At 42.0% G+C, this 25,195-nt stretch overlaps 1 protein-coding gene across 1 annotated transcript; it reads right to left on the reverse strand.

Annotated features, from left to right (window-relative positions):
- Positions 1–5,206: 5,206 nt before the first annotated feature.
- On the reverse strand, positions 5,207–11,234 carry GJB2 (gap junction protein beta 2). Its single transcript, XM_045978510.1, has 2 exons — positions 11,055–11,234; positions 5,207–7,336 (listed from the first exon to the last, which is right to left on the reverse strand). The coding sequence occupies exon 2, from the start codon at positions 7,312–7,314 to the stop codon at positions 6,634–6,636; it is 681 nt and encodes a 226-aa protein (XP_045834466.1). The 5' UTR covers positions 7,315–7,336; positions 11,055–11,234; the 3' UTR covers positions 5,207–6,633.
- Positions 11,235–25,195: the final 13,961 nt, after the last annotated feature.

A 25,195-nucleotide genomic window follows, 5' to 3' on the forward strand; every position in this document is an offset into this window, starting at 1 on the left:
AAAGCAGGAAAAAAATATACAGTGGAAAAAAGACATTCTCTTCAATAAACAGTACTGGGAAAATTGGACAGCTATGTATAAAAGATTGAAACTTGACCATTCTCTTACACCATACAATAAGGCATTTTTAATTTCTTAAAGAACCTCCATCCTGTTTTCCAGAGTGGCTGTACCAGCTTGCATTCTCACAACATTTGTTGTTTACTGTCTTGTTAAATTTGGCCACACTAACTGGTGTAAGGTGATATCTCAATGTGGTTTTGATTTGAATCTCCCTGATGGCTAATGATGATTAACCCAAGATCTATAAAGAACTCCTCAAACTCAACACTCCAAAAACATAATCACATCAAAAAATGGGCAGAAGACATGAATAGACACTTCTCCAAAGAAGACATACAAATGGTGTAGGGGTTTTTAAAGAAAACTGCTGTTGGCGGGAGCCCTGGGCTAATCTTTCCACCGCCCCCGCCCCAGCCATAGCCATCGCCATTCCGGAGGGAAGCCCCGCCCTGTAGTTACCCTGGTTGGCAGCAGATGGCAGCAGAGAGAGGCTTTCCACATCTCTGGGGGTTCTATTCTAGTCTGGACTAAGGGCTTCTGAGAAACATGGAGTGGTAGAAAAAGTCTTTGGTAAGTTATTTAGCTTCTCAAGGAAATGGAAGCAGTCAAACTAACTACTAGTCTCAGGTCTTTTTATGGCAAAAGTCTGCCATCTTTCATGATTTAGCTTTTTGTTTATGTGGGTCCCTAAAAGAAACTATTTCACACCCTGAACTCTTTCTGTGGTGCTTTGGTGTGCCTGCCACATCCAGCTGGTTCCATACTGTACTGTTTTGTAAAAGAACCATGTCATACACATCTTCTTTCTGCATTGTGACCCTTTAAAATCATCTTTGCACTCACCAGGGGCTTAGAACAATGCTCTGCACATAGGAGGAGCTAATAAATGTGTTTTTAAAATGGATAATGAAATGATAACTATTCTTAAGTATTTTTGTAAGATACTCAAAGTCTGTCATAATATCCTTACTATTAAGATAAAAACTTGTGAATTAGATGCAGCTAAGTACATTTATCCTTAAAACTCCAAACTCAAATCATGCTGATAAGATGAACTGACGTTGAGCTGGAAGGAAATATTTTTATTGGCTTAAATAACTATAGAGAAAGCAGGCTAATTAAACTGACAGATGACATAAAGTTGGAAGGAATTGCCAATAATCTGAATACAGGGCTCAGAAAGATCTGGATGGGCTAGAGGGATGAGCCAAAATCAGCAAAATGAAATTCAACAGGGAAAATGTAGAGGCCTGCGTTTAGGTTGGAAAAATGCTCATGTACAAAGTTTGGTAGGAGGTGGGGGCAGGGCAGCGGGAAGGAAAGGGGAGAGGGAGTAGTCTGAAAACTTGGAACCAGTGCATTGTTCATGAACAAGGCTATGGTTCAACAATTTATGACCCAGTCATTCTACAGAATACTGTATATCTGTTAAAAAGAACAAGTTAGATTTATACATACTGACGTGGAAAGATTTCCAAAGCATATTACCAGGTGAGAGGCTATCACAGAAAAAAATATGCAGGATATGCTAAGTGGTTATGTATGTGCATGTGTATCTGTACAGAAGTAACTGCAATCACGTAGCGAAAAGACTGGATGCGTTTACATGGAGAAGTTAGTACTTCTAAGCAGCGCTGTGAAATGAGACCTTCACATTTGAGTTTATTTACTTCTGCATTTAATTTTCAGTGCAAATATATTTATATATTAATTCTGTAATTACATAAATCACCTTGGTGGTCTTGTAACTGAAAGTGAGGAAAAGGTGATGAGCGTTCAAAAAGCTCACTTGAGTCAATGTGTCTAGAAGAGTCACCCCAGTGCTGGGCCATGCTGGAGGGCCGCATCTCCCTTCTGGAGGACATTGGTGTACTGAAGAATATACCCCCTGTCCTGAGGAGGAGCTTGCAAACTCCTGGTACTGTTACCACTGCTTGACCACCAGAGGTTAGAGAACATGTTTTATTTATTTAAGAGAGAGAAAGTGAGAGACAGAGCATGAGTGGAGGGGAGAGGCAGAGGAAGAGAGAAAAGCAGACTCCCGCTGGGCAGGGAGCCCGATGTGGGGTTCAACCCTAGGACCCTGAGATCATGACCTGAGCTGAAGGCAGACGCTTAACCAGCTGAACCACCCAGGTGCCCCTGTTTTTTTTTCTTTCTTATTTACTGGTACCTAGTAGGTTGGTACACAGTAGTTGCTTAATACTGATGAACGAATGTATGACCAACAGGGAAATGTGGAGCTGGAAAATCAGGTTGGGGTTGAACTGGGATCTGTTCTCAGCTATTTAAGGTTATTAAGTGGAAAATAGACTTACTTTGGGTCCACCAGAGGGCAGAACAGATGCTGGTGAGCTGGTGTTATAAACAGGCAGATTTGAGCACAATGAGGAATTCTTCTGATGACCTCCAGCCCCAGGCGGTCTGTACTATCAGCAAACCACCCCCCTCCCACTCCTCCGCCTTATTTGGCCTCATCTCTTCCCATTCTGTCCCTGACTCTGGTGTACCGGCCTTTCTCTCCCTGGATGACTCTTCCCTGAGATACCCGTTCGGCTTTCTTCTCCATTTATTCTAGGCTCTTAGCAGAGAGGCATTCCCTGACCACCCTATACTGAACAGCGATTCTCATTGCCTCTGGCCCTTCCTATTTCCGTTATGCACTTTTGTTTTTCCGCTGTTGCACTTATCTGCAGCATATATAATGGACAGGGATTTGTTTGTAGTCTGCCTCCTTCAACATGAAGGCAGAGATTTTCTTTTGTTTGCAGTCCCGGTGCCCAGTAGTTCCTGGCACTCAGTTGGTACTCCGTAAATATTGGCTGAGTAAATGAATAATTCAAGATGCACAGAAATGGAATGGAGCGCCTCAAGACTTCAGGACTCCTTCTTAACCCTATCAACACTGGGGAAGATGGGGAGTCCCTATGGTTTTGGCAACTAGCTTCTGGAATTAAGCCCATTGGGAGAATTCTAGTAGTTCAACCCACCACACTCTTTGTGTGATAGGACTGTCTGCTCTTGGCCTTTGAGTAGGATGTTACCTCCCAGAGGGGTGCTGTTCCTGTCCATTCAAAAGAATGAAAGACTGTTGTGGCAGGGCAGCTGGCAAAATGAGATCATATGCATAAAACATTTGGCTATAGAGACTCTAGATGAATGGAAACTTTATGGCCCTGTGGACTTTTCTTTCAGTAGAGCAGCATTGCTGTTACCACCCTTTTTGTGCTGTGAATTCGCACCCAGCCAGTTTATCAAGCTTTGCAGGAGTCATTTCTATCTAAAATACCACCGATCATCTTTCCAGCTTGGGATCTATCTTATGGAAAAGAGATGGCAGTATTTTACTTAGCATTTTACGACATAGCAAGCTTTTATGTCACTTATCAAATTTGGTTGCCAGTAAACTTGGGAAGTATTCAGTAAGCCCATTTTAAGACGAGAAAACTGAGGTCCAGAGAAAATAAGTGAGCTCCAGTCTACCCACCATCAACCCTTCTCAGCATGTTGCCTGTTGCTGTCTACTTGACCGCTGAGGTCAGTGATAGCAGCGCTGGGCAGCTCAGGCCAGACCGCCCTGGGAATAGTAACTTTGTCCTCTGAAGTTGGCCCTGATTCACTCATACTACTTGCAATTCACCTTTGACAGTTGGATATTTACAGAAGAGTTGAGACCACCAGTGCTAGTCTACTGCAGGTAGAAGTAGCAGCTGGACTGCACCTGGGGCTTCATAAGCTCCCAAGGTCACATACCTTGAGGTTCTGCAGGTGCCGAGGCCCTCCTGGAGGCTGGCTTGTGTGAGGCGAGTGAGGCTCTGGCCTTGATGCAGCCAACCAGACACAGAAGGACCAACGGGCAAAGCTTTCTCTTACCTAGCACGAATGATGAATTTGAGATATATATTGAGGATTAAATTCAAGTTCAGAGTTCAAACTTTAATTTTCAGGCATGTGGCTGGACCTCTCTTTAAGTTCTTAAAAGTGGTCAGCAGTAATCTGTAATTACTTTGACCCAGTTTTTTAAAACCTTGAGAGTAATAATCTTCATAGCTTTCAAGAGTGAACACATCTATTTAAAAAATCATGTGCTGTTTTAACAGGCTGCATGCAGAGCACTGTGGAAGATGGCCAGGGACATTTTTTATCCCCTTTCTATTACTAGGATGAAAGTTGGCTGTTTTTTGTCTTTTTTTTTTTTTTAAGATTTATTTATTTTAAAGAGAGAGAAAGAGATAGTGGGGGCGGGGTAGAGGGAAAGGGAGAGGGAGAGAATCTCAATCAGACCTCGCCCCTGAGCACAGAGCCGGATGCAGGGCTCCATCCCATGACCCAAGACCATGACCTGAGCCCAAATCAAGAGTTGGCTGCTCAACTGACTGAGCCACCTAGGCACCCCTGTTTTTTTGTCCTCTTAAATCCATTAAAAAAGTGTATGGTGTGTGGTTCTCCATAAAAATATTCTTAAGTATTAATGTGTAAAACACTTTGAGGTCCTTGGGCTGAAGGTTCATTCTACTGAAAGGATGGAAGCATTGTTGGCTGATGGGGGAGAACACTTGAGGGCCAGGCAGGCCTTCCAGCAGGCACTCACACACACACACAGGGACAGGCTGATCTGTCGGGCTTATTTCCCATAGAAGAGGGCACTAAGGAAGAAAAAGCAGTTTCACAAGACCAGCTTTGATTACATACAAATATACAGAAATAAAATCCCTTAGAAAAGACACCTTATAGAATTTTTCTCATGCCTTGGCCAAACTTTACCATGAATCACGTTTTTAAGCGTCAGCTTTCATGATTCTTCTAGGAGCGAAACGGGTCACCTAAACCCATCTTGGCATTCTCCAGTTTACAAAGCCAGTCCACACATCACACTGCATGTGTGTTTGTCAAAAACCTGTTTGAGGGGAGCATGTGGTGAGACCAAAATAATCTCTCCTTCTCCCTACCCGGTCAAGTTTTCTGTAACAGAGACTTTTCTGTAAGTGGGTAGAAGAATCCCAGAGTGGTAGACGGATACCCTGGTAACTTAACCATCTGGGGTTACAAAAGAGAAAATATTAACATACAAAACAGGCTATAGATAAAATTTAAAATTTGCTCTTCTATTAAAAACTATAATTGATTTTAAATAGCTATTCTATGAATTAATTATATTTTAATATTTTAAGTGACATTTGAGACATTACAAAATTATTTTAGTTACAAGCATGTAATGAAAGCTGTTATTTATTATTACAAAATGTTTTTACAATGCTATTCTTGGCAACAGGAAAATGTTTACCCTCATTAAAATACGTCAAGTACCATGTTTTGGAAACCACGTCAAGCACAATGATAATTTTAGGGTTCAATTTGTCCTATAGAACAGCTAAGTATTTTTCTAAACTCTAGTTTCTATTTAAAAATAAAGGTCTATCAATTCTATTTTCACTTAAGAAAACTGAAATGGGAAGCAAACAAACTTTTGAAGTAGATGAAAGTCATTTTTAATCATCAGAATTTAGAGTCTAGTCTTTTCATCTGTTCTTTAAAATATAGTAACTACTCCTCTGGAGCTCCATTTTGTTCCGCACCATTAAATTGTACAGTGGCAATACAATATTCCCAAGCAACCTCTTTAAATCAGTGTTCCTACCATTTACTACAGTAATGGAAAAGGCAAACACTGTAAAGGAAAGAGGGTGTCTTGCGCCAGCCTGTAGTTGGGGGTGGTTGGTGGTCCTTCCAGTCCACATTTCTCATGCAGAATTACACCTAAATTTTGGAAACGAGGCCTTTTGCTATTATAAGCCATCACTAAGTACTTCTAGGTGGTTTCACGTGTGAGAGGCTGAAATGCTTTCATGTGCTACATACCACAATAGAGCAAACAGCTTCTCAGGCATTGCAAGTTTTTCAAAACTGAAAGGCCATATTTTAAATTCAGTGATAGTGTCTAGTTGCACACATATCATAATCTGAGCCTTTGAAATATGAAGAACATCTAACGGCTTCATAACATCTTGCAGATCAAAAAAACATACCCATTTTAAAGTTTTCACTTAAAAAAAAAAGCATGACAGAGTTTGAAGCATTAGATAAGCCTGCCCATTGTTAGAGACTAAAACTTTCCAAGCGAATAAAAGAATCAACGATCTCTATGTTCACCTTTAATTCAGGGAATATGGCAAAGGGAGCCCTAAGGGAAGAAACCCAAACTTCTCAGCAACCTCTTTAGAACTCAGAGTTTCTCTCCTTTCCTCAAAGATAGAGAAACAAATGCTGATGTCCTTTATTTAAAATTTGAGAGTACCTACACCCACAACCCCTTCCAGCATGGGGTTTTACTGGAACTAATTGTAGTACAAATAGTATAGGCATAGAATTATGCCTTTGTTTTCAAGCTTCAGGAGAGTAAAGCTCTGCTGGAGGCATCTGGAGTTTCACTGAGATCTAGAGCCGTTGCAAATGGTTGCCTTTAAGATAAGAATCTTGATCTTGGGAAATGCTGGTGACCGTGCCTAGACAGCAAAGCACCTGTGCCTCATCCTTTCCTCCCTCTCTTTTATCTGCTGGCTGGGTCATGTGTTAAACTGGTTTTTTTGACTTTCCAGAACAATATCTAATTAGCAAATAACACAATTCAGTGACATTTAACAGTATGCAAATTCCAGACACTGCAATCATAAAAACCGTGAAGACAGTCTTTTCCGTGGGCCTGGAAACAAAGCAGTCCACTGTATTGGGACAAGGCCACGCGTTGCATTTCACCAAACGCTGCATGGAGAACCCGTCATACATGATATAGAAGACATACATGAAGACCGCTTCAAAGATGACCCGGAAGAAGATGCTGCTGGTGTAGGTCCACCACAGGGACCCTTCAATGCGGACCTTCTGGCTTTTGATCTCTTCAATGTCTTTAAATTCGCTCTTTATCTCTCCCTTAATGAACTTCCTTTTCTTCTCATGTCTCCGGTAGGCAACGTGCATGGCCACCAAGAGAGCTGGTGTGGACACGAAGATCAGCTGAAGGGCCCAGAGTCGGATGTGAGAGATGGGGAAATAGTGATCATAGCACACATTTTTGCACCCAGGTTGTAGAGTGTTGCAGACAAAATCGGCTTGCTCATCTCCCCACACTTCCTTTGCGGCTACTACCAAGATCATAATGCGAAAAATGAAGAGGACTGTGAGCCAGATCTTCCCAATACTGGTGGAGTGTTTATTGACACCCCCCAGAATAGTCTGTAGTGTGCTCCAATCCATCTTCTCCTCCGGGTGGTCTGCACTGGAAAAGACAAAGTGAACACAATATAGGAGTGACTAGTCAGGACAGAATTTGGGAGACTTCTTTGGGTCCCAGGTAAGGCATCAGTCTTAAATCTCTTCTTGAGCAAACACCAACTCTTGCACAACCTCACCAAAAAAGGTCAAAACAAAACCAACCTAGTTTGCCGTAGGATTAGATGTGTAGTTCTCAAATCACCCGAAACATGTTTGTATGTGTTCTCTAATAAAGAGTAGCTTATTCACCTGAATAATTCACCAGATGTTTAGCACATAATAAAGATTTGGGGGTTCGGGGAGGAGCACTACACGCAAAAGTACTCACTAACTTAAAGGTACTAATTAGTGCTGACCCAGCTCTCTGCAGATCCTGCTTGAATTACTCAGCACTCCATCAGCACTTAGCTGTTGCATCTGCCTGCTAGCCCCAAGTTTTGGATGGTACCATGGGGACTGATAATAGCTGAGGCCAGCCTTTCCTTAAAGGCCAGGGGGACATCTTCTTGCAGAGTTCTTTCCTCTCTCCCTCCTTCCCTTCCTCCCTCCCTCCTTCCTTCCTTCCCTCCCTCCCACTCTCCCTTCCTTCCTCTCTCTCTTTTTTCTTTTTAGATTTTATTTATTTATCTGACAGAGAGAAAGAGCACAAATAGGCAGAGGGAGTGAAGGAAGCAGGCTCTCCAGGGAGCCTGATAGGGGCCTCAATCCCAGGACCCTGGGATCATGACCTGAGCCGAAGGCAGATGCTTAACCAACTGATCCACCCAGGAGCCCTTGTGCCACTTTTCTTAAAAATATTTCAGTTCGGGGCGACTGGGTGGCTCAGTGGTTTAAGCCTCTGCCTTCGGCTCAGGTCATGATCTCAGGGTCCTGGGATCGAGCCCCGCATCAGGCTCTCTGCTCAGTGAGGAGCCTGTTTCTCCCTCTCTCTCTGCCTGCCTCTCTGCCTACTTGTGATCTCTCTCTCTGTCAAATAAATAAATAAAATATAAAAAAAAAATTTCAGTTCACTTTCATGGACTTGGGGTGCAGTAATGAAATGACTGGTACCAACGGTAAGTTTATATTTAAGGCACTCCCAAGTTAAAATTTCACAAAAGGCTTCACTTCCTTTTTCTACATAGAAAGGAACAGGTTAGAATCAGTCTATCTGTGGAGCGAAGTTACTCTGCATGGATTTTGGCAAACTTTTTGTATGGATTGGTGGTCCTCACTGCCATGCTGGGACTGATTGCTCGGTCAGTACTGATAGATACCTGTTTGGTAATTGTTGTAACTGTACATTTTTATTGTGGGTTTTGGTTTTAATTTAGAAGAGTTTCTAAAGAGGCACATTAAGAAAAATGACAGAATATTTAACTCAGTGGTCCCCCCCATCACTGGCCCTACAGGGTGAGTCACTGTATCAAAGTGCAGAACCAAAGCCAGCTGGGGTAATGTATTACTCATTGAAAAGGGATTTGGAGAAGCCTGTGGATCAATGTTTCATGAGACAGAGGCCTTCTCTTCAGCCCAGGATAGGAGGTGTCTTCGTTTATTCATAGTTACACCCCGTCTGTCTCAATCAACCCCTCTTGTAAACAGGATTCCACCTCTTTACAATTCTGGTGAGTGATCTGTTTTCCACCCCTTCTAAGCTGATAGTAAATCCTCCTTCTTCTCTTATGTTAAATGCTCTCCTCATTTTGAGCAAGTTGGGTCCTGTTTCCTGATGGACTTCCTAAGCAGGCATGGAATGAATACCTCTCATCACTGTGCCTCATCTTGGTCTCAACAGTGGGGCATCAAGGTCTGGCTGAAGCCATCCAAAGCGACCTTGCCCAGAGGAGGCAGGAGAGAGGTGGAGAAGAGTCACAGCCAGGAAAACTATGTACAATTGAAATGTGCTCGAGAAACATTTAGCCCTACTCAGCTCCACAAGAGACACATCAACTGGAAGAAACCAGGGTTTAGTGCCCAGTTCAGCCCTGACTCTTCAGACACAGACTGTCTGGGAGGTCCTTAGGTGAACCAAAATTCATCTTTTAACCAAACAGTTTTATGAAATTTAGACAATCCAGTTCTTCTCTGGCACTTACCTACTGGAAAGCAGAACACTCACTGAACTAAACTGTCCATGGTTTAATTCAATACATCTGGCCAAAAACCTATGGGTGGGGCTTATGCCTTTGCCTCTTCCAGAGTACCGAAGATCACACCCTCTTCTGTAAACCAGTCCAATCATCATCGGCTGAGAAAAATTTAGTTCGAAGCACACCCTGTATGATTGTTGTTTTTTAAAGTTCTTGGTTGAGTTGCAACTGCCTGTTTTAAAGATCCTTTTAGGAAGAGGAGCAAATTAAAATGTGCTCCCCAAATGAGAGAGAGGTTAGGGCTCAAGATGGAATTGTTCTCAATATTCAAATCATCCAGGGAGCTGCTCTCTTGCCTTTCTTGACCTGGCAGATGGGTCATGGGCAGGCTCCTATCTGGCCCACACCACCCTGTAATTGTTTGGAGTTCTGCCAGCAGTGAGTTGAGGAGCTGGTTCTGTTCTTCAGAGAAGGCACTGGGTGAATCACCAGGTTGCAGAAAAGGCAAAAGGAATTCTTTACCCCTTCACTTCTCAATCCTTACTTTCTGGATGGTTGACCTCCCCACAGAGCGCCCCCACCCCCTCACAGGTGTCTGTAATTGCGCCTGACTGAGCACGCTAGTTTTGAAAGAGGCTCAAAGGGCTAATGGGGACATGGCTGTCACCAAACATTTCAAGACAGAGTCACAAGTAAATGGTCATGGTCATATGGGTCCGGCTGTCAGAAAACTGAAAGACACACACCATTTAGGCTTATTTCCCCCCTTCACTGAGGGAACACTGAAAGGTCAAAGCAGCCATCCTAAAGAGTACGTTTCTCAGCGGCACACTACCTCATTTGTAAACGACTGTCCTAAAGCTTTCCTTCCAGCTGGAAAAGCCACCTGGAGATAAACGTTCTTGATTGTTTAGGAGAAAGAGAAGCAACCAAACTCTTAACTCAGATTTAGGCTGCGGTCTGGGTCTCTGGGCTCACAGAGGCAGGAGTTCTAGGCAATCTCTGCCGGACCTCGACCTGAGGGATTTTCTTTGCAAAGGCAGTGTGAGGAGGTAAAGGTCAGTTTCCTCCTGGGAAGGCTTCCTGCTTCGCAAACGAAATTGATTTTTCTTCATGAACTAAGCCTTCAGCCAATTAAAAACTCGTGGTGGCTGCAGTTAGAGCCACCCGGCGGCTGTGCGAGAATTTCCTCGGAGGAATATTATCCACAATCAATCACGCCGAGGTCGACCTGTCCCCGACTGGCTGGCTTCCCCTCCCCCCGCTCGCGCGCCTCTGGGGTTCTGTGACCACGTCCCCCTCCCCGGCGCGCCGCTGCAATCCCGCCTGAACAGCCCGATTCAGATTTCAGAGCTCGGCTGAAGGAACTTCCTTTCCCCAAGTTCGCACTCGCCCCCTGCCCTCCGCCCCAGGTCCGCTGTCGCGACTGCCTGGGACAAGGACGATGCGGAGACCTCAGCGCACGCCGGGTCTAGTTGGGGGGATCCGGGTTCCCCGGCCGCGTCCAGGTCCCCCAGATGGCCGTCCCGGGGTCCCTCCCGGCGCCGGGTCCCCCAGCCCAGGCCGTCCCGCGGTCCCTCCCGAAGCGGGGTCCCCCAGCCCAGGCCGTCCCGAGGCGCTGCGGGTTGGGAGCCGGTGTCGCGGCCTCACCTGTGCGGGAGGGCGCGCTCGAGGTCGCGGCGCTCCCGCGGAGTCTGGGCTGGTGCTGGCGGGGGCTGCCTCGGCGCTCGCTGTGCGCTGCGGCGCCGCCGACTGGCTGAGAGTCCGGGGAGCGGAGCGCGCCGGGCGAGTCGGGTCTTCCACACCTGCCTGCCCTGCGACGCCTTTTAACTGCACGCCACACTCCGCCTCTTCCCTGAAGCTACTGAGAAAGTTACGGAGGGGGCGGCTCCTCGCTGTCCGGCCGCCCCCAGTGCTGCGGGCGGGGCGCGCGGGGCCTCCCCGGTAGCCAGAACTTCCCTGGGACCCGGTTCCCTCGATCGCGCCCCGCCGCCCCCCAGGTACTGGAGATCCTGGGCTCCGCAGTGCCCCAAGCACACCGGAGCGCCTGGAATCCCCTCGGTCCCCAAACGCCCGGGGCCCCCCGTCGCCACCCTAACGCTTCCGCGCGGGGTCAGAGCTGGGGGAAGCTGAGCCTGGTGACCTGAACAGGATGCAAAGCCTCAGGCCTCGGCTCCCTGAGTTCTGGGGATGAGTGGGGTTAAAGGATTGTTTTTGCCGCTATTGTGATTTCTACTTGGACTAGTTCGACAGTACTATTGTATGTATGTATGTATGTATACATCTGTGCATATATATATATATATGTATACATATATATATATGTACTTTAATTATCAGAAAAACAGACGTTCCCAACGATTTGAAGATTTTACTTCAGGCCGTGGAGATTCCAGTTCCTTGCGAGGCTTTCCGGGGCAGCAGGGTGGCGCAGGGCCTGTTTCCTCCTTGGAATTTGGGTTCAGAGAGGGCGAGCAGGTGGGGCCACTGGGACTGGTCAAGTTCCTGCTTCTTTCTTCCCGCAAAGGCAAACTCAGCCAACGCCTCCTTGAATTCCCTTTCTGAATCGACCATTTTCAACCAAGGGCTACGGTTGGAGGTGGTGGGGGAGACAAATTTTGCTCTTGCCAAGGCTGCCTGGGGCTTCTCCGAGGGCCCTGGATGTGGGTGTCCAGCCATCTGCACCGCGGCAAAGGGTGAGGCACCTGGGCTCTGCCCGCTTCTTCCTCTCTTCCACAGGTGGGAAATCACAAGGCAGTTACTCAATTTGGGGTGGGAGAGACCCAGATTATTCAGAAAGAAAGAGTATGAATGAAGTCTACAGCGCCCCCCCCCCCCCTTTCCCCGTGCACACACACCATGAAAGGGGACCACGAATAGGCTTTTTGGAGAAGATCCCGGGCTGCTCAATTCTTTTGGAAGCTTGATCTCGGCTTATGAGGTCTCACTGTCCACGTTTCGTTGGGTATTGTGATATCTGGAGATGCAGTGGATGGAGAATTAAAACTGCCAGAGCAGGCCCGTCCATGTTGGGAAAGGAGCGTCAAGCCTCAGTAGCTGTTACCTGCTCAGGTAACTTGGTTCATGATTCCTGCGAAGAGCAGCCAGTGTGGAACTGCAGGCATGCTTGCTCTCATGCTCATCTTTCCTTAGGTGAGTTTTATGTGAAGCAAAGATGATGATTCATCCTGACAGAGGAGATCTAGCCTCAGAAATGGATTTCCCATGATTGCCACCATTAGCGTGAAAGCATTGACTTTTCCTTATAAAATTAGTGTGCCATTGCCATGGGCCAATTTAGGCCATTCTTCTATGGGCGAACGTGATTTCTTTCCCGCAGTTACTACCCCACCTTCCAGCTCTTAAGTCTTAGTCTATGAGGGAGTGTCTGTTCATGAAGAGACAAAGCCCCAAGATCTGACAAAAGCCCGTACATGGTCCATCTGAGAGATGTGCTGAATCGGCTTTTTAGAAATTACAAGGCGAAGATGGGTGGAGTAGAGGAACCTCCTGGGTTTGAGCACACATCAGAGTTGAGATGGGAGGTGTCTTGGGACTGTGAGGAGCTGGTGGGTAGGCCCTCCCTTCATTCCCTCCCCCCCCCCCCCCCCCGTGGGGGGGGCGCAGCAGGGGCAGTGCTGTCTAGAACTCTGGACTGGAATGAAGGAAGGGTCTAGAACCACTGTAAACTTGCTGGTAAAGACAGTTTGGAGATTGAAAGTTGACTCACTTTCCCACACTGAAAAATTTCACCTAGGTTTTAGTGTTTGTCTCCTGATTACAGGTTGTTGTTCAACTTCCTTTTCCGTGTTTTCCCAGACTTATTCTTCCTATTTGCATAATTAGTATGTGGCTAATTGTATATCAGAGCCACTCCTATTTGGGGCTATATAGCTCGACTTCCTATAGCTCTTAAGTTGTGACCTGAATTTGTTCTGTTTTGTGTGATTTGTGTTGTTTTTCTGTGTGTTGGTGTTTTCTTCCTTACCAGACTTGGGTTCCTCTAAGACAGAAAATCTTAAATATATGTTTCTGTGTCCTCCAGAGTTCAGGAGGAAAAGAAGAAGTAAGATAGATGAAGAATCTCAAGTTTGGATATTTGAAGTCATTTCCACACGAGCTTAGACATATATACAATTAGCAAATCAAAGCACAAATTAGTGTTTTTGTAAATCCTATAATCATTTTGTGAATAGCATAATCTATTGCTGACTTTTTTCTTTTTGGTAAAAAGCATAATTTTATTAAAGCATTGCCCTGTTTTCACATATCTTCATCTTTGAACATGCCAGTCCTTAGAGAAAGCTCTGCCCTCTTCCCAGCACCACAGAACAAGGCAGAGGATCAGGGTGAGTCTGCTGCTTGATTGGCCTACCTTTGTCTTATTAATTTATAGGCACTGAGCAATACAGGGAATATTTTTTTTTAAAGATTTTATTTATTTATTTGACAGAGAGAGAGATCACAAGTAGGCAGAGAGGCAGGCAGAGAGAGGAGGAAGCAGGCTCCCTGCGGAGCAGAGAGCCTGATGCGGGGCTCGATGCGGGGCTCGATCCCAGGACCCTGAGATCATGACCTGAGCCACCCAGGCGCCCCACAGGGAATATTTTTTTACTTGGCCTTGTGGAAAAGACTCTGGTGTCTCCTGAATTGGTCTTGAAAGATGCAATTCCCAGGAAAAATTGGTCTTGAATGAAACGATTCCCAGGAATAATTGAACTCAAATGAAGCAATTCCCAGGAAGAAGCAGGCACTTATCAAGTAGCTATTGGCAGTTCCCTGATGAAGAGTTGTTACAGCCACACCTTGTCACTTTGGAGTGTCACAGATACATATGACGAATATTTTTGTGTACATGCTTAGGAGCAAGCAGGCGAATCCCAGGTGTTTATAACTGAGTTGAGCTTTTTTGGCAGGTATTTAAAGTGATGCAGTTGTCAGGTTATAAGGTAAAATGCTAATATTTAAAGCTATTTGGCATTTTAATTTGACATCTGTTTTAAATAAACCAGAAAGAAAAAAGTTGCTCCTCTGTAAGAAATCAGTGTGAGAAAAATGTCATTTCTTTACATATTTTAATGGATGATTACTTGCCAGCTGCCCCTTGGATTCCCTTTGGGAAGGATGATCTGAATCTACATAGAAATGTCTCAGTTAAATTTCTGACTCACAAATCATATGTAAGATAGAGCAGAAAATATTTCGGGACAAGAAGAGTCTTGTGAAAGAATGGAGCCCCTGTCCTAACCCTTGGCAGTTTTAGAGCAAGTTAGAATCATTGAATGTCTCTTAGCTGTTAGTTATTAGAACCATTGTTCTAATAACTAATAAGTAAGTCTACACTTACTTTCTTGACTTTGCTGTTGAAATATTAATCATATTAATAATTGACAAAAAATCCAGAAAGTTCAGCCTCCCTCAAAATTGCAGTTGGAAACTGAAGATGTAATGAACCCTTGGCATATCGGGGTAATAACAACTTACATATGATAATATAATTTAAAAGAAGGAGTGGTCCCAGTGTGAGCCTTTTGAATTTTTGTGAATAATTATTACAGGAGAATACCACTTCATTATGATTTCTCTGCGTCATTGACCCATGCCCTCATTATGTACTCTGAAAATAGGTTATGTCAAATCACTTAGGGAAAAAAAATCAGTTGTTTACATCCAAAGAGCTAAAAAAAAGAGGAAAGATCTCAGGCTTCGATAATTTTTCTCTTCACTTTCAAATTAAAGGCATCTCATAAAAATTCCAGCTTTTGAGTTGTGACTAAAACTGTTATAAACCCTTCCATTTTCCTCATTCTATTCCTATATTCACATGTAAAATATTTGGGAGAAATTTCATGTTGTTGGATGTGTCTCAGTGGCAAAGCAGTGGTTTTACTGGATGGACATATGCTCTTATTTGCAAAAATATCAGCGTAGCCTCTTTCATGATTATTTAAGCAGACAGTGGAGCAATCACAAAGACACTTCCAAAGGTTATTCGTATCAAAAGCACATGTTGGTCAGAAATGAATTGAAAGCTATAACTCCCTAAGCAAAGTGGTAGAGGAAATTTACATATAGTGAATATAAAAATTGTACTCTATAAACTATGGTGACTTGTCAAAATGAAAATTCTGCATCATTCCAAAGAAATAGAAGAGATTTCTACATTTTAGTTTGCATTACAACAACATTGCGTCATATATAATTTTAAAGAGCATTTGGAATATTTAGGGTACAGTAAACACTCACGAGTTGCTTTAGTTTAAAAAAAAAATACAGGCATAGGTTTGACAAGGGACTATAGAGAGATTCCTTGCTTATATTGTATTTGATAGACCACAGCGACTTTCTGTGAAATGCTAGTCTAGAATGTCCTGAATTTAAGTTTGTCACTCTCAAAGCCACTGATTGCACGGTCAGTTGTGCTCCTGAGGTCCCATCATATGGATGTTCTCTGACTTGGAAAGCCCATCCTCTGGAATTGGAGATGAAGTCTTTGTGTCTTAGAATTCAAAGCTGGATTTGCATGTTAGCTATTAATCTAAACTTCTTAAACTGTTTCAGAGCCATTTCTACTTTGGGCAAAGAAACACATATTGGTATGTAGAGTTGTCTGATTTAATCTCATGCTTAAAAAAATTTCTGTGCCAGGAAAAAAAAAAAGTCATTTGCAATACCCAGAGGGTACAGTAGATGGCACTGGGAAGACTTGCCCGGAAGTTTTTTTTAAATGCACATACTTGGAAGACAGTGGGAGAAAAATGGATAATCTTTTCTTCTAGGCTAGTGTTATTTGTCCTGGAAAGAAATTTCTTTCCTCTCCCTCCCCCCCAAATTAAATGAAATAGAACAGAATAGAAAATATCAGAATGAATTGCTCTTAGTAAGGGTTAAATAACATTCTATGAAATGTTTCACAAAATATTTCCCGTGTTTTGATACTCACATAGTCATGTGTGTACTGGACTCAATGTAAAATGTACTTCTTGCTGTAGATCCCTGTCACCAGTTGGAAATTTTTTGTTCTATTCCCTCTCCAGGCAACAAAGAAATCACTGTGGCCTAGGTGAAGTGTTGGTACTGAGAGGAGCGATATCTAAGCCCTAAGAGCAGCCTCCTAGCTCTGCGGTGCCTTATTTGAACTCATAGCCCAGTGGTCCCAGAAACTCCAAGCTGAGAGTTACTGGCAGTTGGGTTGCTTGAGAACTTTAGTTCAAGCTGGTTAATGACCTCCTTCCATTAGACTTGTTTCTATAGTGCTCTCTTCCCTATCTGAGTATGCTGTGTTAAGGCCCCTCTCTAATCTGAGTGTGTATATATGTGTGTGTGTGTTTTAATGTCTAGTATGCTCAAAAGTCATGGATCAGCCTTTAAAAAAAGATTTATTTATTTTAGAGAGAAAGAAAGAGAAGGGAACCAGGCTCCCTGCTTAGTGGGGAGCCTCATCTCATGACCCTAAGATCATGACCTGAGCTGAAACCAAGAGTCTGATGCTTAACCGACTGAGCCACCCAGGTGCCCCATGGGATTAGTCTTTTTAATGGATTATGTATTTAAAGAACCAGATGGAGCCTTTTAAAAAAATTTTTATTTATTTATTTGACAGACAGAGAGAGAGATCACAAGTAGGCAGAGAGGCAGGCAGAGAGAGGAGGAAGCAGGCTCCCTGCCGAGCAGAGAGCCCGATTTGGGGCTCGATCCCAGGATCCTGGGATCATGACCTGAGCTGAAGGCAGAGGCTTTAACCCACTGAGCCACCCAGGTGCCCCAGATGGAGCCTTTTAATGTCAAAAGTACTATTGAACTATTCTGCTTTGGGAAAGAGGAGGCAATAAACATTTTGTCTTTTATGATTTCTTTACTGTCTTTGAAATAAATCAGTGATGGTGAGGAATTTAGAGTACTAGGCTCTTCTCTTTAGCGATATGCAGGCTCCTGTGTATACTCTGTACCATTAGCAGAGATGGTATTGGTCGATTTGGAGGTTCTTGATATCATCATCTCAATCACCATGTGATGGGAAACATTCATTTTTTTTCTTATAGGCTATATGATATTGCATACTAGGTTATTAGGTGGATAGGCCTTGGAAAGACAGTCGCTGTTTATAATCCACCAAAGGAAAAAAATAGGCTGTTGCAAATGTAACATATTTGAGTGACTAATTTAGAGTGTGTAATTGACACACAAAAACACATAAACATAAATGAAAGACTCTCTGGGAATAAGCCAATACAAAGGTCATTGTGTTAATCATTTATCCAGAACCTGATATCCTGAAGTAAGCCAAATGTTTTATGTTTATTTTATTGCATAACTCTTTGAGGAGAGTATTTTTAATCTCATTCTACAGATGTGAAAACTGAGTCTTAAGAATTAAGACATTCAAAATACAATGAGGTAAACATTTTTACTCATTTCTTTTGTATCTTTTCAGAATTTATATATATGAAGATGAAATGAATGTATACGTGCCTTAAATCTATATGAATATAGATGGCTTTTCTTCCCTCTTTTATACAAAAGGTAGAGCATTGTATACCCTATTTTACACTTTGATTTTTTCACTTAATATACCATGGGAATATTATTATACAAATAAAGAGTTTCCTCATGCTTTCACATAGCTTCATAGTGTTCTTTTGGTGATTACATAATAATTTAATTAAAAATCATTTAATAATAGCCATTTGAATTGTTTCCAATTTTCTGTTATTACAAACAACATTACGACTTCTGCTTCTAATTAAAATATAGCATACAGGGGCGCCTGGGTGGCTCAGTGGGCTAAAGCCTCTGCCTTCGGCTCAGGTCATGATCTCAGGGTCCTGGGATCAAGCCCCACATCGGGCTCTCTGCCCAGCAGAGAGTCTGCTTCTTTTCCTCTCTCTCTGTCTGCCTCTCTGCCTACTTGTGATCTCTGTCTGTCAAATAAATAAATAAAATCTTAAAAAAAAATATAGCATACACAATACCATTAATCCTATGGTAAAAATAACAAAAAACCTGCTAAAATGAAAGTCTTTGGCAATTGTGGAAGAACAGTGGGCAGATTAAACTTTATTGAACTGACTTATAGGAAGTGATGGTGAGCAGAGAGCTGCAACTGCTTTCATATCGGGAGGAAAGCTCCTGGTTTATGGTGAAGCAGGTCTCTCATAGATGAAGAGACTTTATAGACTTGAGGAAAAACAATCAAGACACTAATAACAGTATGGGTTTCCAGATAGACTGGAATTTAGAAGTGCCTCAAATGCAAACAAATGGCTTGGCTTAACAATCAACTTCCCCCATCCCCACCCCCTACACCAGTGTTAAACAGTAAAATTGTCAGTGTAGGCAAGGCTGGAAAAAAGAAGAATTACACAATTTCAGTGTTTGAATTTCAAAATGAGCCAAGGCTATATCACACCTGTGTCTCAACAGGTGTCATAGTTCAAACAATGACAAAATAGAAGAGACTAGCACTCCACAGTGGATGTGTAGGAAACTGAGGTTGGACTAAATGGCAAAGTGAAATGTTTTTGTTTCCATCAGATATCAGAGGTACAGTCAATGTAATTAACACTACAGCTCAGCCCTAGATCAGTTTGACTCTTGATGAGATCTGAATGATCAAATCCTCATTCTGGTCATCTGTCAGAGAAAAAGACTTGCACTCAACTGGAAAAACAAAAACAAAACATCCCTGGAAATTCTTTTATATGAAAAATCTACATTGAATGAAATATTACAAGGCATGTGAAGAAACAGGATAATGAGACCCATAATCAGGAGAAAAAAAATAACAGTCAATAGAAGCAGACTCACAAGTAGGTTGAATGTTAAAGCATTGGGAAAAATATATAAAAAGCGGACCCAAATTGTAGGGAAGCTAGAGTGACTATACCATGCAGCATATACCTCAAAACAAGGAGATTACCAGAATTAAAGAGACAAATGGCAAAGGGATCATTTCATCAAGAAGACATCAATCCTGGGGCACCTGGGTGGCTTAGTCGTTAAGCATCTTCCTTCTGCTCAGATCATGATCCCAGGGTCTCAGGATCAAGCTCCGCATTAGGCTCCCTGTTCCACAGTAAGCCTGCTTCTCCTTCTCCCACTCCCCCTGCTTGTGCTCCCTCTCTCGTTGTGTCTCTTTCTGTCAAATAAATAATAACAAACAAAGAAGACATCAATCCTAAATGTGTATGCACTAAATAACAGAGCTCTAAAATACATAAGGCAAAATTGAAAGCACCAAAGAGAGAAATGATCAAATCCATATTAATAGAATAACTGAGCACTTGATAGAACATTATACAAAAATCAGCAAGGATATGGATGATCAGAACAATACAATCAACCAACTTACCTCATTTACCTTTATAGAACAGTAAGTCCAGCAATTGCATAATATGCATTTTTTAAAAGTGCACATGAATGTTTGCTGAGAAAAAACATACTGAACTATGAAACATGTCTCAATAAATGTGGAAGAATAGAAATCACACAGAGTATATTTTCTGACCTTTACAGAATTAGTTATCTATCTACCATCTCTCTATCTCTATATCTATCTACCTACTTAGCTAGCTACCCACCTATACATATTTGGTATTTACTATGCCAAGTATTTGGAAACTAAACAATACATAAATAGGTAAAAGGAGGAATCATAAGAGACCTTTCAAATAAAATGAATGAAAATGAGAAACATCAACATTTGCAGGATGCACCTGAAGCAGTGATGAGATAAATTTTTACTTTAAGAGTATATATTAGAAAATGAAGAGAAGTTTAAAATTGATTATCTACATTTCTACTTTAAGAAGCTTGAAAAAAAAGAAAAAAATGAAACAATGTAAGAAGAGGAAGGAAAAATAATAAGAAATCAATGATTAGGAAACAAATAATAGAGGGAAACCTCAGTGGCTCAGTCAGTTGGTCATCTGCCTTCAGCTCAGGTCGTGGTCTCCGGGGTCCTGGGATTGAGGGCAGAGTCGAACTCTTGGCTCAGTGGAGAGTCTGTCTCTTTCTTTCCCTCTGTGCTCTCTCTCACTTTCAGGCCAATAAATAAGATCTTTAAAAAAAAGAAAACAAGTAATAGAGAAAATAAAACAAAGCTAAAGTTTAGTTTTTTGAAACTATTAACAAAATAGATAAACTCCTTATCTTTATTAGTTTGGACTGCCATAACAAAATAGCATAGACTGAATAACTTAAAAAATATTTTTTCTCACAGTTTTGAAACTATGGAAGCTGAAAGTCCAAGATCAGGGTGCCAGCATGGTTGCGTTTTGGATTCATAAAAGTTACATTAAACATGCTAAGTGAATTGACTGATGGAGGATTTTTCTCATTGATCAATTCCTAAGACATTTATTTTTAGAAAATGTGTTCTATCCTCTCTAATTCTCTTTGTCCTTTATGTTTTTCTTGTGAATTACTGGTCCAAAATACAAATTAAGGTGTCACAGAAGGGTGGGCGTATGAAGTCAGGAGAAAGAAGTACATGGTGGAGTAGCAGGAATTTTCTTGAAACCTAGGTTAGAACTCAGTACCAATCCCTTCCTCTAGATGTTTTCTAAAACCTTGTAACAAGTAGAAAAATTGGTAGTTTTGAGTTTTATTTCACGTATCATAGAAATATTAAGAAATAACATAGAAAAAAGGAAAGAAGAAGAGATAAGGATGTATTTGATAGATATCTCTTCAGTATTTAGGGAAGACTTTTTAAGAAATTATGTATTTTGAGTTAAAGAGATTTGGTAACTGAGGCAAAAGATTTTTCCAGGGGATTTGGACTTCGGGCAACATGTCAGTAGGACCTATTCTAGAAGGTTCCTCTTCCCCTTTCAGACGTAATAATTCTCAGCAATATGTTATTTAAAAATTGTGATAAATAACTAAGTGAAAGAAATGAAGACATAGAGGTTCCAAGGTGCCAGAAATGAAGAGAGGGTTCAAGAGCAGCACTGTGAGTAGTAAGTGAACCTATGATGGCAGATAAGAAGATAAATCTGAATGCAGAATTTAGAACCTCAGACTGATGTTAATTCATCTGGAGAGCATTTATTTTTGCTTCTGAAAAGCAGTTATGGTAGGTGCAACCATCAATCTACTCAAAGACTGAATTGATTCAAACTTGGCTTTAGTCATGGTGAGTTGTCTGATTTCAGGTTGCTCTTACTCCTAGTAAGCCCTTTGGAGGTCCAGACTGAAAGGGTGGGATATTTACTAGAACCTGTCCTCTGGTGGGCCCCCAAATTCAATTTTCTTTCTCTCACCCCATGCAATTGCCAGAAATTCTGTTCAGTCTTTGTCTTTGAACTTTGATTTTGCACTCTCTCTCTCTCTCTCTTTTTTTTTTTTTTTCAAATTGGCAAATGCCTTGTGGATAAAATGGTTCATTTCCCAGCTCATCTTTTCTGGCCAGGATCTTGGCCCTTCAAGTCTTTGCTACCCTGGTAGCTCTCTGAGGTTTTCATACGTGTTTTCTCACATTGTTCAACTTCTCTATGTGTTCTCAGCAGTAAGGTTTGTCTTGGATAAATTAATCCACCATTACTTGAGCCAGAAATAACTTGCTTGATTATTTGAAACTATATAATAGATAATGTTAAAAAATCTGGATCACACTTTTAAAAAAAATTTTTTTATAAATATCATTTGATAAAATTTTAGAAATTTTTATTACTTCAAATGATCTGTTATGTTAAACTTATTTGTGATAGTCATTAAAGAGTATAGGTTTTCTTTTTTAAAAATTATTTTTATTAACATATAAAGTATTATTTGCCGCAGGGGTACAGGTCTATGAATCACCGGGCTTACACATTTCGCAGCACTCACCATAGCACATACCTTCCCCAATATCCATAATCCAACCACCCTATTCCTACCCCCCATAAATCATAAGCTTTAAAAGAAATAATTGCTATTTTGATAAAATACAAGATTGTATATTCTATTTTTAGTGATAATGTCTTTTGAGCATTATTTTTATCCAGTGGTTATGTTACTAAAAAGTCATTGCTATTGTCAAACTATGCAGGTCACTTTCAGTCTTGCTATTGTGCACCTTCCTCCCACAAGGTCTTTGCCCTGGGATGTATAGTGTGTGAGGGCAGATAGGGTCTTGGAAATGTCTTCAGGAAGAATTGAGGTTTGGTGTCCAGTCTGTCTTAGTTTCTCCATCACTCCCAGCAGTGGGATGGAGGAAGGGGTCAAAGACACCCAGGTTTGAGTCTTTGCCTTTTCCTGTATCAATTTCATGGCTTGAGGTGAAATGCCTCAGCCCTCTGAGCCTATTTCCTCTCTGTAAGATGAAAATTTACATCCCATCTTGTACAATGCCCAGTGCAGTGCCTGGCTTGCAGTAGACACTTGAGAAATTAGGATCTCCAATTTAAAGAGATTCATTTGCATCAAGGAGGAAGTAAGAGTTGAAGAAGAAACAACTGGAGCCAGAAGTCTACCTACTTCTATCATTAGAGGGACTATGTTCTGAGCAACTACCTTCATTGAAATAATTGCACTCTGCCTCAGGTTTGTCTGGTATCTATATCCAAGGCATCTGCAAAGCCAAGAGGTATGGCCACTCTGACACAGAGCAAACTGGGACACTGGGCTCTCAACTTGTGATGGGCTTGGCTTCTGCCCTTTTGTCTATATCAGAGAAGATAAGGGAGAACAGTTTGAAAGAGAGGAGAAAGAAGATAGCCACAGGTAGACAAAGCAAAGGAGCTGGCAGAAAAAGAAGCGAGGCCTGTGGCACCAAAAGAAGCAGAAAGTTAAGTAGGATAAAGACAGAAAGTAGATCCTGAAAAGAATTTATCAGAAGTCTTTAATGTGGTTTTATTTGTGAGGAGAATGATGGGCGGCCACAGGGTATTTGAGAGAGCTGCTTAGTAGCCTGGAGAATAGACTGACTGACCATGGAGGACATTTCCACTAAAAAGCTGCGGCTCAGGGCTGGACAGAGCAGAACAATTGCTGACACACCTGGACAGAGCAAGACAACTGCTGACACAGGGGTGAATGCCTGAGCTTTTTCCCTTCCCTGTATGGAACAAGTTGCTGAACAGACAAGCTCATGTTTTGTGTCCATAGGGGCCAAAAAGGAGCAAATCAATCTATAGTATTTATAAAACAGTTTTAATCATCCTGTGGCTGAACACAGCACACATTTTTTTTTTAAAGATTTTATTTATTTAGTTACAGAGAGATCACAAGTAGGCAGAGAGGCAGGCGGGGGCGGGGGCGGGGATGGGGGGGGGGGGAGGGAGCAGGCTCCCTGCTGAGCAGAGTGCTTGATGCAGGGCTCAATCCCAGGACCCTGAGATCATGACCTGAGCTGAAGGCAGGGGCTTAACCTACTAAGCCACCCAGGTGCCTGAACACAGCACACTTTTTACAGATGCATTTCCAAAGTGAAAGTATTTCAGGGAGAGCTATTTTCAAAAAGCCCGTTTGAAATGCTGTGTGTCCATGTTTCTGAAGACCACTCGTATGAGGAAAACCAAAGAAAACTTAGAATATTGATCCCCCTACTTCCCCAGGCTGACTAAATTAGACTCTGTGGACAAATATTCTAAATGACGTCAGGCAATTCTTGGGCCCACCAGCATTTGAAAGATTTGTCTGCTCCATGGGAACCTGGACTGAGGCTGCCTGTATAAAAAGCAACTCAGAGATTTGTTAAAAATACAGATTCCTGGGCTGTGTGTTTGAGGACCCATGGTTTGTAGCCTATATTAATTTGGCCCTTATGATTTTGTAACTTGACTTTGCACTATTTTGACAGATGTGCTTCAGGGGAAACTTAAGACCTTGACCCTATAAATGATAGCTCCAACTGATGAGGATATATCCATCTTCTGTTTGTGTTAGAACAGTCATGTTTGGGGAGGAGGCACAATTTAAAATTTCAAATCCCAAACATCTTGTAAGTAAATTGGAGATTGAGACACATTTTGAATGACGAACATCTCTTTGGTACTAGTACTGATCCTAAATATTTGCTCCTGATGAATGTTGGGCATTCCCCTTCTCTGAGCAGAATCTAGAAGACCACTTATAGGTCTCTTTTATGGCTAAAGTTTAACCTGAAATGATTTATTCTTCTCTCAACTTATGCCTTTTATTTTCTGAACATTGAAGATTTAGATACTGATTACCAGTAAAAAGGGACTGTCTCAGTCTTGTATACACTGTCTTGTATTAATATGTTCTGAATAGGAAACTAATCTCTTAGTTAATAAGAGATAAATAAGAGAAACATGATATACAAAGAAACAATTACTCATAGCTGAGTACTAATTATAATCTAAAATACTGGGATGCCTGCATGGCTCAGTCAGTTAAGTGTCTGCTTTCAGCTCAGGTTATGATCCTGGGGTCCTGGGGTCCAGTTCTGCATTGGGATCCACTCAGTGGGATGTCTTCTTCTTCCTGTCCTCCAGCTCCTCCCCCTACTTGTGCTCTCACTCTCTCTCACTCTTAAATGAATAAATAAAAAGACCCCTTATAATCTGAAATACCACATTGACCATGAATCCATAAATTGAAAATTTATGTTAGTAGAAAAGGTAAAAATAAATCATTTTCTTGTCTGTCTAATGAATTATACCCAGAATAATTTAGGTTAACAAGTATCTTCACATTTCTAAGGTTGGTTAATGTTGTTGGCTGTGGTTTCACAATTAATTTAATTTCTCACTTTGGTGAATTTTTCTCACTGCACTCTGATATCTGAATGATTTCAAGGCATTGTTATTTTGCCATTTTTTTTCCCTCCTAAATGATCTGAA

Source organism: Meles meles, chromosome 14, assembly GCF_922984935.1.
Source record: "Meles meles chromosome 14, mMelMel3.1 paternal haplotype, whole genome shotgun sequence".
In the NCBI taxonomy this organism is placed as follows: domain Eukaryota; kingdom Metazoa; phylum Chordata; class Mammalia; order Carnivora; family Mustelidae; genus Meles; species Meles meles.